This window comes from Penicillium malachiteum, assembly GCF_028827825.1.
Source record: "Penicillium malachiteum strain IBT 17515 chromosome Unknown utg000002l:1.0-8849297.0:1.0-8852440.0, whole genome shotgun sequence".
Classification (NCBI taxonomy): Eukaryota; Fungi; Ascomycota; class Eurotiomycetes; order Eurotiales; family Aspergillaceae; genus Penicillium; species Penicillium malachiteum.
Window position 1 is genome coordinate 7,777,401 of NW_026643095.1, and position 14,392 is coordinate 7,791,792.

Consider the following 14,392-nt stretch of genomic DNA (forward strand, 5'->3'; position numbering starts at 1 on the left):
TAGCCGGTTCCATCTATACTGCTGTCTTCTCCACTGCTGTTGAATTAATATCCTATTATTAGAATCCCATTTCCACTGTTTCTTATACATCTACAAAAATTACAACGATCTACCTAAAAAAAGGAGAGATTGAAGTAAAGAACGTTGATTGGTATTGTTCGAATAAAAATAAAATCAAGCAACATGCCAAAATATCAGATCAGTATGTACGAGAACAGATGAAAGGAAATCCAATCTGGGTATAAGCAATGATCGTGTACACATTCATACACATTCAAGAGCTACTCTTGCCACGAGTCAGCTTGCGCAACGCGTTCTTCATAGCCTGAAGCAAACCCTGCTTCTGAGTGACCTGAGCAGTTGTAGTCTTTGCAATTACCTGTTTAGTAACCGCCTGCTTGACAGATTTATTCGTCGAAGAGCTAGTAGTTGGACCACCAACAGTAACAGTCAACAGCTTGGGACTAGAATCCGAAATACTGCCAGACTGATCAGCCCCACCACTCGGACCAACATCATCATATGGGAAGGAGTATCCACGGCCATCAAGTGTAGTAGCATGGCAAAGGCGCGCATAGTGATTCGTGATCGAGTTCGTATAATAAGTAGACACGACCTCGCCATCCGGCTGATCAGTATCAATCAATAGAGTAGATCGATTAAACGCAGCAGCCAAGCGAGCAGTCACCGCATTCTGGGTACCACTGCTAACATTAGCAAAAGCACCAGAGCTATTACTCCAAATTGCGGAAGATGATGGCTGAGCGTATGCGATGCTATCAGATGAGAAAGTCAACTCGTTGTTCGTGACCGTTGCCGTGAGACTTCCTGCAGCTGCCTGCGTATCGACTGTCAAAGTGGCGTCGGTATACTTTGACCACACTGAATCGACGTAGGAATCCCAGTAGCTGCCAAGTAGACCACTAGTCAGGGTCCCGCCTATGTTTGGGGACACGGCACGTAGATTGGCGCCTCCGGTTGTTATGATCAGCTCATCCCAGCCTGCACCGTCACTATCATTCTGGGTCGTAAGACCCGTACAGATAGTATCGAGTCCATCAGATGGGAGTCCCTCGACGGTCTGTGTGGTACCGGAGGTATTCTCCAAGGACAGAGCGATGGGGAGACAGACAAAATCGACGAATGTGATATTGACGAAAAGCTCCGTGGAGTTCCAAGTGAATTCACAGAAATCCCAGTAGAGATTATAGTTCGCATCTGACTTATTTGAAACCGATGGCTCCACGAGCGCCGGGCCAGGGTTCAGGTAAAAGGTCAACTTGGAGCCGCGCGAGAACCAGAGTCGAGCACCGGCTAAATGGGGAATTGTCACCGTAGTCGTACTCCCCGATGCTCCAAGTGATATGGCACAATCTGCCGACAGAGCCGTTCCGTCAGATGATGGCGAGGTCGGGTAGTAAGCTGTCTTGCCGTCTGACTCGAGCAGGAAAAGTGCATCATTGTTGTCAATTGCCAGGCCAGTAATATAGGCATACACGGTATCCGATCCCGTGTTATTGACCAGGGCAAAATCCAGGGTACTCATTTTGGGCTTTGTTAATGGGTATAATAACCGACAAGTCTGAAACAGTCCGACAGGTGAAAACGTGGTTAGAGCGTGCTCTTAAATAGAAGTAATAAAAGCCGACAAAGCGTAAAACAAAGGCCCCACAGGGCTGATAGTGTGTAGTTCGGAAAGCTGCATGTAATGTCTCGGCTCTTGAATAGTAGAGGGAAAAAAGAAAATATTATGCATAATGCCCATACATATACCCTGTTGCAGCCAACCGGGCCCTAGGGATTATTTTGCATTTCCTGGAATTTTCTAAGGGCAGCCTGACAATATCCGGTGATACAGGGTTGCGATGAGCTCAGAAATCCTTTTAATAAATGATCTGAAGTGTTGATTGGACCAGCATACTCTTCGCCAACTAACATGTGTCGATCATTCCTTGGAAGAGTCGACGCGCCGGAAGTCAACGAGAGCGCATCCTCTTCAGCTCTGGCGCGGCAAGCCCCGACAAGATCATGCTATGCCAGCAGATGATATAGTACCCGCGAAACGATGATCCTGGACGCGAGGTGTTCATTTGCGGGGAGTTTAATGACCGAAAAGAGCGAAATCCGGGGACTGTTTTGGATTGTATACAGCAGAAAAGGGTTGTTGTCCGTCACCAGGGCATGATGATCATTAAACTCTATGTTCTTTTGGCTTCTTCATTACTTTTTCTTCATAGAGATTTGAGCATAAGCTTGGGAATATAGTATGATTCTTACACACACCATCATGAATAAATTTATTGGCAATGCAACATGAAATTCTGTGAATTATTCGATACAGTATATGATGATGTTTGAATTTGATCACTCGACTCGTTCCCCCGCTCGAGCCTTGGCCTTTCGCTGATCCAACAATGTCTTGGGGTCCGGCAAATTCACTTGAGGGAATCGATTATCTTTAGTATATGGAAGGAAATCACTGGTCTCGACCATCCATCGGAACATGTGGCTTTCCATAAGGCGTGCCTGGTGTATAAACCGTGGATCAGCCGCTAGATTGTGTAATTCATGAGGATCGGCTTTGCGATCATAGAGCTCAGCCGGCTCATACAATCGGTAAATGTATGTCCAGTTATGATCGCGCATAGAGATGGCTTTTCCAACCCACGATGTATCATCATGTTGAAGCTGTGATTTCAAGTCATAAGGGAATGAGGCTCGTTCAAGGAGTGGTTCTTCCGAGAGGAGGAATCCTCCTTCAGAGAACGCATATTGTCGGTGTGGCGTGTCGTGCAGGATGGTGGGGAGCAGGGATTTGCCATTGTGGGGGAAGGTTTCATCAATACCACATAGCTGCAGGATGGTTGGAACCAAGTCAACCATCTCGGCCATGCCGTCACGAACGAGTCCTGAGGGAATGCCACCACCGGCTATGATCAGGGGTTCTCGAACGAGAGTTTCAGATAATCCACTAGGCCATTTTTCGATTAACCCATGATCACCGAGGTACTCGCCATGATCAGTGAAGAACATGGTTATCGTGTTTGACCATAATCCTGTTGACTCAATCTTGTTTACGATGCGCCCGAATTGATCATCAAGCCGAGAGATCATTCCGTGATAAGTCGCCGAGACCTCAGCCCAGATTTCCGGCGTGGCCCGGTGTGTGCCATAACTATCCCTGATCATCTGCATATATTTGGGTTCATACCCTGTCTGCGAGTGGAACGCGTCAGCACATGTTTATTTGATCTTGATTACAGGGAAACATACCTTTTCTTGATAGGTCGATGGTGCGATCATGTCGTCGCGCTTGTACATTGAGAAATATGGCTCCTCAACCGTGAAAGGACAGTGAGGGAATAAGAGAGGTAAGAATAACACCCACGGCTTGTCGTCTGGGGGACATTCCAGCCACTTCTCTGCACTCCGGACGGCCGCTTCATCATAATCAACTGCCTTACTGACATCCCGACGTCCTTTATAGAACAGACGCTCCCAGATCGTGATATCCTCTTCCGACCTTTCCGCCCCCTTTGCGCCGATGATTTTCGTTACTTCGGGAGGTTCCAAAAAGCCATACTCAGTCAAGCTGAGCTCAGTGACAGTTGGCGCAAACAAATCTCCACGAGGGGCCATACACGCGACATGATACCCATTATCCTTCAAAGCTCGGAACAAATTCGGTTCCCATGGCTTGATCAGATTTTCCAATGATCGGTGACCCGATACATGGGGGTATAACCCGGTGAACATTGAACAACGCGACTGGGAGCAGACAGAGGCTTGGACATAGCACTCCGAGAAGCGCACTCCACGAGAAGCAAATGCATCAATGTTGGGTGTTTTGATGTTCGGATTTAATCCAGAGCATTGCAGTGAGTCGTAGCGCAGTTGATCCGGCATGAAAATTACAATGTTCGGTCGCGCATTGGGTAAGCCACTTGGCTCCTGTGGGATAACATATGGAGGCTCATCGTCGCCGACTTTTTGCATTTTGGCGACAAGTTCAAGTTGAAGCTATTTCGAACTGCTCAGTGCGACCAATACACCCGTGTGGACAACTTTTTTGCGTCCAAAAGCGTTTCTATCGTGTATGAATTTTGAAAGAATGGAACTGAGCACAGGAATAGAATAATTTCATAGCTTTTAAACAACTATTTTGAACGTGGGAATCAACAACGTTCATATATAGGAACTTGATGAGCTAACCATTTGCCTTGTCGACCGAGATCCGATACTGAACTCCACTTATATTAGCTGATCTACTAATGACCCTAGCTTTGAAGAACGGGGAGCTTCAAATGTTGGCTTGTACATTTGAATAGATTTCATAAAGAGGATACCTAGTCATGCTTCTAAAAGAGAATACCTATGTATTCTTATTTGGCTAGTTCTGTATACAAAATGTGAGATTCTTACCTCTGTGAGCCTGAAACTCAGTGGATCTCAATTCAGGCTGTCGGGCCCGATAGCCGTAGTGTCGCCATCCTCGCTCTAGATGAGCCATGACCCACAGAATCTACGGAAGAAAAAGGTACAGAAGGAGAATGCGGGGAAAGAAGCCCATTCGCACTTGCGCACTTTACCTTCAAGTTCATAACATTTTTTGAATGAGGTATATGGTCGAGTCCGAGGTCACAGGTCAACTGGTGAGTGACCCGAATACGTATGCATAGGACCCGCAGACACGCACTCGACCAACAACCAAGGTATAAGGAACCATGAGACGCAGGGCTGTCTAGTCATTCGAATGGCTAATGGCATTGAATTTTTCATTTATCCAGAGCTATACTAGTACTAGTAGAACTTAAATTTTGAAACTCGAAGGTGCACTTGCATGCATATTATTATTTAGTAGTAGCCTTGAACGGCCCGGGGTGAATGTATACAACTTGGAAATGGGGGAAGTCACTTTAAGTTGTAGGGGAGAGAACTTTGGAAAGGTCTATGAAGTGGGTTAATATTAGGTGGTAGGCGACAGAATTATTGAGCCTCAAGTGGTTGAAAATATAGATATCCATGGCCCTCTTCTTGTGTTCGCCTATTATAGTAATAGCAGGACAACTTGAATGTATCAGTAGGTAGTAGTAATATGTGAACTTGAAGTTGAGAGATCCTATATAGTTTAGTTGAGGGGGAGAAAAGTAACAACTCAGCCCAGCTGGCCCAAGGGTTAGTGGTATCTGACTGCCCAGGTGGAGGACAGAGGCATTTATCAGGATGGTCTGGCCCTGATCGATGGCTGAGGTGACACCAGAGGGCGGGTGGTTAAAGGGTCAATTTCTTTTTTTGAAAATTTTTGAGACTTTTACCTATAATACTTTTAGACTTGCTATTGCTGTTCCCCTTTTCAGAAATAAAAAATAATCAAGAATGAGTAAGATATCAAAGATGATGATGGGTTATGGATGCATGAAGTGAGGCTATTCGCAGCATCTCTCCTCTGGCGTCGATGCGCACCTGATTTCAAGGTCCCCGGTTCAATCCCAGCCGTGAGCTTTTTTTTTATTCAAAATTAGTTTGTTAAATTCTTCCTTACAGCCTGCATACTCAAATTCAAGTTAAACTTGGAATCAACCATATCTACCTCTACGGAGTATTAGACACCAGTTGACCAATCTTATCTACCTAGGTAGTAGATAGAGCGTGGCTGAGCCAGGTGTCAGTATACATGTCAGTCCTGTCAGACTCCTAATTCAGCTGGACCCCGGTGGATTTGGACCCTGAACTTCCAATTGACTTCCAATTCTAGACAATCTAGGTGATTCAACACTAGTGTCAGAATAATTTTAATCCAGTCTTCTTGATCAAGCCAACTCATATGTCTCTCTTTCTCCCCAAGTAAGGAAAACTGGAACACGGGATGATCCTTGCGTACGGCTGTGATTCTAAGCCACAACTCGTGCAGATCAACTTTCCACGAGCTCCAATGGTGATAAGCCACCTCGAGACAACGTTTCACTTTTTTAATCAATTTTTTTCTCCACTTCTTTTTTGATGATAAAGAAGCTGGGGGGGTTTGAAAGTGCGAAGGACCGTGCTCCAGTGACGAGGCGTCCAAGGATCTTCAAGTTTCTTGTACTCCAGTCTCCGTTAAAGGATCCACTGGATTCGTCTCACGACTCCACTTTTCGACCTGGTTAATAATAGTTCTACTGGTTATGAGTGGACTAACCTCCTGCGCCTAGAATTGATTACGATGGGGTGGCTGGTAAGACCTTTGTGTTCCCTCTTCACTTTCCTCTCCCTAAACTTCTCATGCCTTCCATTCTATAGGGCCACTTGCCCATCATGTACATTCCACAGAAACGGGGTACGATCGACCACAAGAACACCATCTTTATTGTTGTATGTTTTCTCTCGGCATCTCAACTTTCCGCTAGCATCCGATGCATCGAGTCGGTCTTAGCCGATCAGTACTTGTGACCTGTTGCTAACTGATTTTCAACTAGGTATTCGTCATAATTGTTTTTGTGCTCGCATGTTGTGCACTCGGCTTCTTCCTCGCCCGATATCTTCGACAACGCCATTTTGAACCGAAGTATATCCCGGGTCAGTTCTTGAAACGCAAGTGGAAACAATGGCACCCAGGAAGCGCCTCATATGGTCAGGTCCCGACGCAGTCTGCCGTTAGTGGCGACCAGAATACTTCGTACCAAGGTGCCGGTGCGACGAATTCTGAAATGACAACCAACGCAACTGGAGTACAACGAGAGACATCGATTCGATCGATCATGACTTTACCCGCTTATTCACCCAGCCCAAAGCCGACCGAACAAGTCATCGGACGAGAGGGCGAACGTGAAGGTATGGATATGGTGGTCGAATTCCCAGAAACTGCAGAAGAGGAGGAGTCTCGTCGTGAGGATCAAATGGAATCACTATATCAACTCCGCTTGCAACGTCGCCAAGAGCTAGCTGATCGGGAGGCACGACGCCAAGAACGACGGTCAGCCCGAGCTCGTGGAGACTCGACTCGACTACAAGAGCTGGCCGCTGAATCTCGGGCTCGTAGCAATCGTCGCCGCGAAGAGAATAGCAGCAGCACCTCACTCAACGCATCTACTGTTATAGCAGAGAACCAGTCCCGTGAGCGAGAACGCCGGATCTCTACCGTGAGCTACGCTTCAATTGGTCATGTTCGACATGATGGTTCTCGTCTACGAGCAGATTCTCACGAATCTGACTCTCATCCGCTGCTGGAAAACGCCGCTGTGAACCCATCATCGGCGTCAATAAACGATCAGACAAGTAGCCTCCGCTCCCGTGGTCAGTCGCTCGCATCTTCGATCATAACCGCCGATACCGGTACACCAGATGGGGAAGCGCTTTCTTTGCGTCTCACATCTACACGAGGCTCCAGTCGTCCTGTCTCCCAACTTGAAACCGAAGATACCGACCTCGGCACTCTCGACATCCCACCACCCCCTGAATACGACCATCTTGATTGGGGTGATGCGCCCGCCTACGAGAGTCCAATCCGAGAACGACACCGAGGACGTAATGAGACCGGAGATGCATCACCCACTCCATCCCGCTTGCCATCTATTCACATTGACGTCGCAAGTCCTATTACCGCATCGCCGGCCACTCCTGAACCTCAACACACAGAATCAGACAGTGACCCGGATACTCCGAGGGGACCCACCCGTCTGCCTGCGTCCACCGTTTCAGAGGTTGGAGCTGGTGACAGAGTGGACCACGCCCCTGTCGCATAAAAAGTTCTTTGGTTTCAGAACCGGGAATCCTTTCGGAATTAATGAGCATGATTCATGACCTGTATTAAGCATCTTCCCATGGTGATATTTCTTTCAATACGTCGGTCCAGCAAGGCGTTTATGGGTATTGGCCGACAGTTTCGCATTATTCTTTTTTAGCTTGTCTTTTTTTAATTTCTTTATCGGTACTTCGGGGAACGCTGGGTCTGGGAATTAGTATTGGTGTGGCCGCAATTACAACTTGTCCACTTTTGGACGGTCTTAGATAGTTAATGAATGTAACATTTCCAATTTGAACACTGCAAATTTGAACAATGATTGAATTTTATTTCAAAGGAATGACTCTTGTATATGGGAAGAAAGACCAAACATTCTGAAGACACGAAACAGTAATTAAATTGCCATCGTCCCTGTCTCCATTCGATTTACTTTTCGAGTCGCTTTCAACTTGAAGTATTCCGTATCCACAAGTCGGGTAGCATCATCCCTTTACCAAGTAGAAGTAAAAGGATAGATAACCTTGTGAGCTATGCATCGAAATCACCTGGGCACTGAAGCCACCAGTTGACAACTTTAATCCTTTAAATAAAGTTCTCATCGAGTGATTTAGAGCGAGCATGACACAGGATGTCTCTCATAGCTCTCCCAAGCAATGTCAACCTCCTTCGCAAAATCATAACCAAAGAGAAATTCCTGTAAGCTTGGATCCGCAAACAGGAATGGAAACCCTTCAGATGGGGTATCGTTCAGCAGTGCTCTATCACGTTCCTGCTGCAAAGGCCCATCCTCCATATGAAAGATCACCCTAAAATCAGCACTTTTCTGAACAATTCGTGCTGTTCTATCCCGTCGAAGCTGCTCATACATCCGAAGGATATCAGTCATGTATACCCTTCCAGCAGATGGCGCTACCTTGGAAAACAAGGCTCCTAATACAGCGCCATCTTCAACAGCCTGAGCAGCACCTTGAGCTCTAAAAGAAATTAGCAAATCAATTCGAACTCAATCCATCCAATTCAAGACTATCATCAGACTCACAAATAAGGAAGCGTGGCATGACAAGCATCGCCAAGTAAAACAAACTTATTCGCCTCATGAACCCATTGCTCCATCTTCACACTGTCCTGTAACCTCCACTTAGTTGTACTTCCAACACACTTTAAGAGCTCCACAAGTTGCGGATCCCACGAGTCAAAATTGGCTTGCATCTCCTCCACCGAAGCGGATTTCACATTCACACCTGGTGGTAGATTATCCGGGATAATCAACACGACATTACAGGTTTGATCCCTTTCAATAAAATAGCACATTGCATGCATATTCGCACCCATCCAGTAATTTGTACAAGGCTTCCTGATAAGATCTCGTAGTATCGGACTCGTCATATCAGATACTTTAACCAAAGATCTGTATGCCAGGTCCCCAGTTAAACGTGGTGGATCAGGACGAGCGAGGAATTTCTCCCGACATAATGAGCGAAGACCATCAGCGCCTATGATTAGATCGGATGTAAGTTCGTAGTCCGGGTCTCCTTTTATTCGAACGGAAGGTATATTGAAATTGATATCCTGAACAGTGCATTTTAGACGGATTTTTACACCGAGTCTGATTGCTTCTTCCGTTAAGATACGATGGTATCCTGCGCGATGAACTTGGAAATATGGGTGTCCGTATTTCTTTTCAATGAAAGGTTGGATGTTCTGTGTTGAAAGGATTTCACCATGTTTGCTTCGGAGGTGGAAGTCGTGTGGAAGGGTTGCGATGGTGCGGATTTTGTTAAGTAGGCCCCATTGATCTAAGACTCGCGAGGAAGATGGGGGAATTTGGATCCCGGCTCCAACCTGGTAAATGTTAATTTGATTTTCAGAATGTTCTCGATTTTTCTGAATAGGAATCTGGTAAGTGTACCTCGCCAAGTTGCTCAGCTTGTTCGAGAATGGTCACTTGGTGGCCGGCTTTGGTGATTCCAATTGCTGCTGCTAGTCCTCCTAGGCCAGCGCCGACGATGATTACATGCAGGGGGTTCGTCATGATTGTTTGAGCTCGAACGCAGTTCTGAGAAGAGAGGTCGGTTCTTATTATGTTTTTTCATCGCTGAATTTATGGTCAAATGTTAATAGACTTAGATCGGACTGTCCGAAGTTCCCCGCTCTATCTACTCTGGGGTGAACTACTTATAAATCTGGAATGATATCCCTTAATATCGGAGAGTCCGCCCGGGAAAGATGTGATAATATTTGATATATTGATGCTTCCTCATATAATATTTCATCAGGATGGACTTGAACTTAAAGCTGTTAGAATCAAGGACTGGACAACTGGTGAATAGTTAGTCGAAATGTCGACCAATATCGGCCTGTTCAAATTGGGATGAGAAAGTGCGTAAATTTGCAGCTTTGTATTTCGAAATCTGATAGTAGCGTGAGAGAGGAAGAGAAATTACAAGTTTCATAACTTAGAGTCCTCAAGGGTAGGCCATCATCTTAGGAGACTTGATCGTAATAAGATCTCTATTATGAGTCACTACTAGTTACAGGGACTAGTTACAGGGGTCTATAATAGCCATAACCCATATTTGGAAGATAGAAAAAAAGAAAATTATATATAATATTCATCCATCTTAATCCAGCCATCTCTCACTTGAGCCATCTCTCACTTGAGCTATCTCTCACTTTACCTACCTCTTGCTTTAGCCATTCATTAGTTTATCAATCTCTTACTTGGGCCTTATATATTATTAAGATTCCGTGATGGCAACCTTGGAAAGCAACTGGTGATAAGCTTAGTCAAAATACATTATAGGAAAATGGGGCTTGGCCATATACGCCGCCGCAACTGGTAGTACGACAAGGACAGTATCGAAGACGATTTCTTTAAAGAGTATCACATGTGCAAGGACGAGAGAAAAAGAAATTACTCGGACCTGCATGAAAAAAAAGAGACGAAAAATAAACGATTTGAAAAACCATGAAAATAATCCAGATGGGGTTTATCATTACCTGGCTGTCCCTATCACAGACCTTGTCATAGTTCACCATTGGATTAACTATTCTCTAGCATCCACTCATCAAATCTGCAGACCGCCACAAAATTGAACAACCAAAGAGAAAAGACCAAAAAAAGTGAAGCTGTGGAAAACCAGACCGGTTCCCGACGATGTAGACAAATCAAGTAGTGAGGCCCGCAGTTGGGTTTCTTCGAAGGCTGGGATTGGGCACAAACACCCACTGCCGCCCATTCTAGTGCAGCAACCCCAAGCAAATCGAACCCATATGTTTCACGATTGTAGTCCAAGATTATTAAAACTGCATCATGACCGCAGTATGCAGATTCGAATATGCCGACACGGTGTTCGTAAACGTCCACGCTACTCTGCTGCGTAGGTCTCAGCGAGGATTACACTACTCTGTAAGTCTAATTAATTGTGCTTCGACCTCCAAATTGTCCAAGATACCTCATCAAAGGCATCATTAGGTACCTAATTTACTTTCGTTTATCGCGATTTGGAGGGATCCGAGTCGGTCTGCTGGCATGTTGGCGTCGATGCTATTCCCACCCCACACACCCATCAGAGCTGCACACGTAGCAGACTAGAGGGTCTATATGGGTCTCATGGGGCGCGTGAGCTATCTTTGTAATTTTGCCCAAAGTTGATACAAATTATTTAAGAGAATGAGTCCCATAGCTTTGTAGACCCTGCACCAGGTACAACCTTGATGATCTTTTATTTAGTTCGTGCATAGCTGTTCGCAAATCAATCAGCTCCTCATGGACCCCACTCGTGATTATAGTAGGTGTGTATTGACTCATGGATCTGCCAAGCGAAAGCTTCATTCCCAAGTAACTCTGCTGACAGCAATCCTCATCGTCAATAAACAGCATTATCCTTTCGCCTTCTTTCACCTTCCTGGTTGGGCCTCGACACACGAAGCTGACAATTCAGTCGGGATTGGCCCAACATGTCTCCAAACCGTTACACAATCTCATGAACAATGGTCATACCCGAGAATCAAAACATCGTATCGCAGTTCTGGAAGATCAAGATGTTGAAACCTTCGTCGCATTCTGTGAATATGCATACACGGGGGACTACAATGTGCCACAGGCACCAATCCCTCGCCTGGATGAACGGACAAGGATAGGCGCTTCCGAGACTGCAACTAGTCCTGCAAAATCATGGCGGGAAATTCATCGCACCGACTCAATGTCCACCGGTGTGCCACCTCCTGCACCATCTCCACCTCCATCTGTCGGTTCCGCTAGTCGAAGAGCACAGGCACCAGCCGCGCCCGAACAGGCCATCGAAGATGACTCTCCAGCAGAGCCGGCAGTGGAAGAGCAGCAGCCAGCGACAGAAGAAGCGCCTTCAACTGAGGCTAATGATGCTTCAAATCAGCCAGAGGAGTCGAATTTGTCAAATACCGCCGAAGGTGAAGTCGAGCCCGAGTCGGTACCGGAGCCCGAGGCAGATGCGGATGCAGGTCCAGCCGATGAGGCTGATGAATGGGGTTCGTCGCCAGCTTCCACAAAGAAGGGCAAAAAGGCGAACAAGAAGAAGAAGAAGGGTGGGTCAAAGCCCGCTGAGGAGCCAGCATTGCACCTAACACCTCCATCAACACCTCCCTTGGAGGCTTCACCTGAAGTCCAGGAAGTTTCAATGGAGGCGGAAGCGTCCGAGCAACCCCGGGAGCATACCTTGGAAGAATCAGCACAACCGACAGAAGCGGCGCCAATGGAGGAGTCTTCTGAGGCTATGCCTTCGCCCGAGGCCGGGACTGAACAGGAAGCCGACTCTGCACCAGCAGAGGAGTGGAGCGAGCCAGCAGAGAGTGCTCCAGTGGAAGACACTCCCACTCGAGATGAGTGGCAAGAGGCTGAGAGTGGAATTGATAGCCAAGAGGAGCAGAAGGAGGCTCCCCAGAAGCCATTCATTGATATGTCATTCGCCAAGCAGTCTCGATCCGATTCCTCACCTCGCACACCGGGTCAGAGCCTTTGGGATGAATTCGCTGAACTTGATTACAATGACGAAACACCCGATTCATTTCTCCCCACCCCCGACTCCTCTACTGCCGATCTCCCATACCTCACCTTCCACGCCAAGGTATACGTCTTCGCTACACGCTACCTCATTCCCGCACTAGCCCAGCTCTGCCTCCGAAAACTCCACCGAGATCTCCTAAGTTTGACCTTTGAAGATGCAGAATCCATGAACCCGATGCTGGATTCACAGCCCCTTATTGGCTTGGTTGCACTCCAAGTCCCCATGGTCCTGGATCTGTTGCAATACTCATACACCAAGACGACGCGTCTGGAGCCGATCATACCCAACTCGGCGACGCAGCTTCGGGAGAACGAGCTTCGAAGATTGGTTGTTCATTATGCTGCTTGCAAGGTGAAGGAACTTGCACGCTATCATCTACCTGGAGATAGTGGAGCTGCTACTCCGGCTGTTCGACCAATGGATGCGTCGGCGACACGCACTGAGAGGCCGCCTGTGAAGAGTCTTCGAGTGTTGTTGGATATGACTCCTGAGTTGGCGTCTGATCTTGTTTACCGTATGATGTGAATGCCAGTGTGCACGAGAGGAGGAATTTGATTGGAGGATGCAAGAATACATCCAAGCCCTGGAGATCCTGTTTTGAAACTTGTAAGTTCTTGGTCTTGGAGCTCTGGGTTTATACTACGGAGTCGCATTTCTTGGTTTCTGGGTCCTGGTTAGGCGTCTTGCCACATTTCATTATATTTCATTATTTCAAGTTCAAGTTGATACAGTTTGTTAATGTTAGTTTGTTGATGATTTTTGTACAGTTTCTTTACTCTCATATGTCCTGCATTGTTCCAAGGTTGTCTCTTCATGCTATCTGAATGTTAAATTTGTCATATTATACGAATTAATGATTCAATTTCTTATCTTAACAGACCTGGACCATGAAACTCAATAGTACTGTGCCTAATGACCATGCAAATCTAGTTCTCCATTCTTGGCAGAGGGCGTCAATAGTTCTGGTTGGTGCGGAGGCTGTGTAGTAGATAAGGGGTGCTACACTTCGCTGCACTTCGGAGCAATACGGGTTCTCAATGTATCAATCCTGCTCCACTCTCCTCACTCATCTCATCAAATCCCCCTTCTATCCTTGCTCCCTGCCAATCACCACTGTCTGTTTCTTCACTGCCTCGGAAAAGCTTGGCAGCGGACCGTCTAATGATGCACCGTCGATCCCAGTCGCCTTGGCCCTTGGCTCTTGGCTCTTGGTCACCGATGTAAATACTACAATTTTGCAAGGTCCCCGCAGGTGTGAAGAGGCTCCTACAGTTATGACATCAATTTTCAGTCTGCGCCATAACACTGAGTCGAATTTCTAGTCCATGTTACATTTCAATATTCTCGTGTTCAATACCCGTTGCCAATTGTCAATCCGGCCTTGTTTTCAGGGGTTCTATACAAACACGACGGATTGCAGATCCAAACCCACACTACTGAACTGCGGTCTTCTTGGCCCATCACCATCTAACTTTATTCTCTTTAGGCATCGCAGTTTCCTCATAAACCAAAATACTAGAACACTATGCCAAGACCACGATGAGTTACTCAACCCCCGTTCTCCATATGAGGCGCCTCTTTCTGGGGCTATGATTTCATCGGAGAGATGCATAACACTCAGCATAAC

At 46.5% G+C, this 14,392-nt stretch overlaps 5 protein-coding genes across 5 annotated transcripts; 2 read left to right on the top strand and 3 right to left on the bottom strand.

Moving 5' to 3' along the window:
* Positions 1 to 274: 274 nt before the first annotated feature.
* On the bottom strand, positions 275 to 1,546 carry N7483_005892 (glycoside hydrolase family 64 protein; the record flags this gene model as incomplete). Its single annotated transcript, XM_057089329.1, has 1 exon — positions 275 to 1,546. One exon carries the CDS (start codon positions 1,544 to 1,546, stop codon positions 275 to 277), a length of 1,272 nt encoding a protein of 423 aa, XP_056949158.1.
* Positions 1,547 to 2,364: 818 nt separating this feature from the next.
* On the bottom strand, positions 2,365 to 3,996 carry N7483_005893 (uncharacterized protein; the record flags this gene model as incomplete). Its single annotated transcript, XM_057089330.1, has 2 exons — positions 2,365 to 3,216; positions 3,274 to 3,996. 2 exons carry the CDS (start codon positions 3,994 to 3,996, stop codon positions 2,365 to 2,367), a joined length of 1,575 nt encoding a protein of 524 aa, XP_056949159.1.
* A 2,298-nt stretch (positions 3,997 to 6,294) lies between these two features.
* N7483_005894 (uncharacterized protein) lies at positions 6,295 to 7,721 on the top strand (the record flags this gene model as incomplete). Its single annotated transcript, XM_057089331.1, has 2 exons — positions 6,295 to 6,351; positions 6,456 to 7,721. The coding sequence occupies 2 exons, from the start codon at positions 6,295 to 6,297 to the stop codon at positions 7,719 to 7,721; spliced, it is 1,323 nt and encodes a 440-aa protein (XP_056949160.1).
* Positions 7,722 to 8,327: 606 nt separating this feature from the next.
* N7483_005895 (FAD binding domain containing protein) lies at positions 8,328 to 9,752 on the bottom strand (the record flags this gene model as incomplete). Its single annotated transcript, XM_057089332.1, has 3 exons — positions 8,328 to 8,694; positions 8,760 to 9,562; positions 9,630 to 9,752. 3 exons carry the CDS (start codon positions 9,750 to 9,752, stop codon positions 8,328 to 8,330), a joined length of 1,293 nt encoding a protein of 430 aa, XP_056949161.1.
* Positions 9,753 to 11,706: 1,954 nt separating this feature from the next.
* Positions 11,707 to 13,290, top strand: N7483_005896 (uncharacterized protein; the record flags this gene model as incomplete). Its single annotated transcript, XM_057089333.1, has 1 exon — positions 11,707 to 13,290. The coding sequence occupies one exon, from the start codon at positions 11,707 to 11,709 to the stop codon at positions 13,288 to 13,290; it is 1,584 nt and encodes a 527-aa protein (XP_056949162.1).
* Positions 13,291 to 14,392: the final 1,102 nt, after the last annotated feature.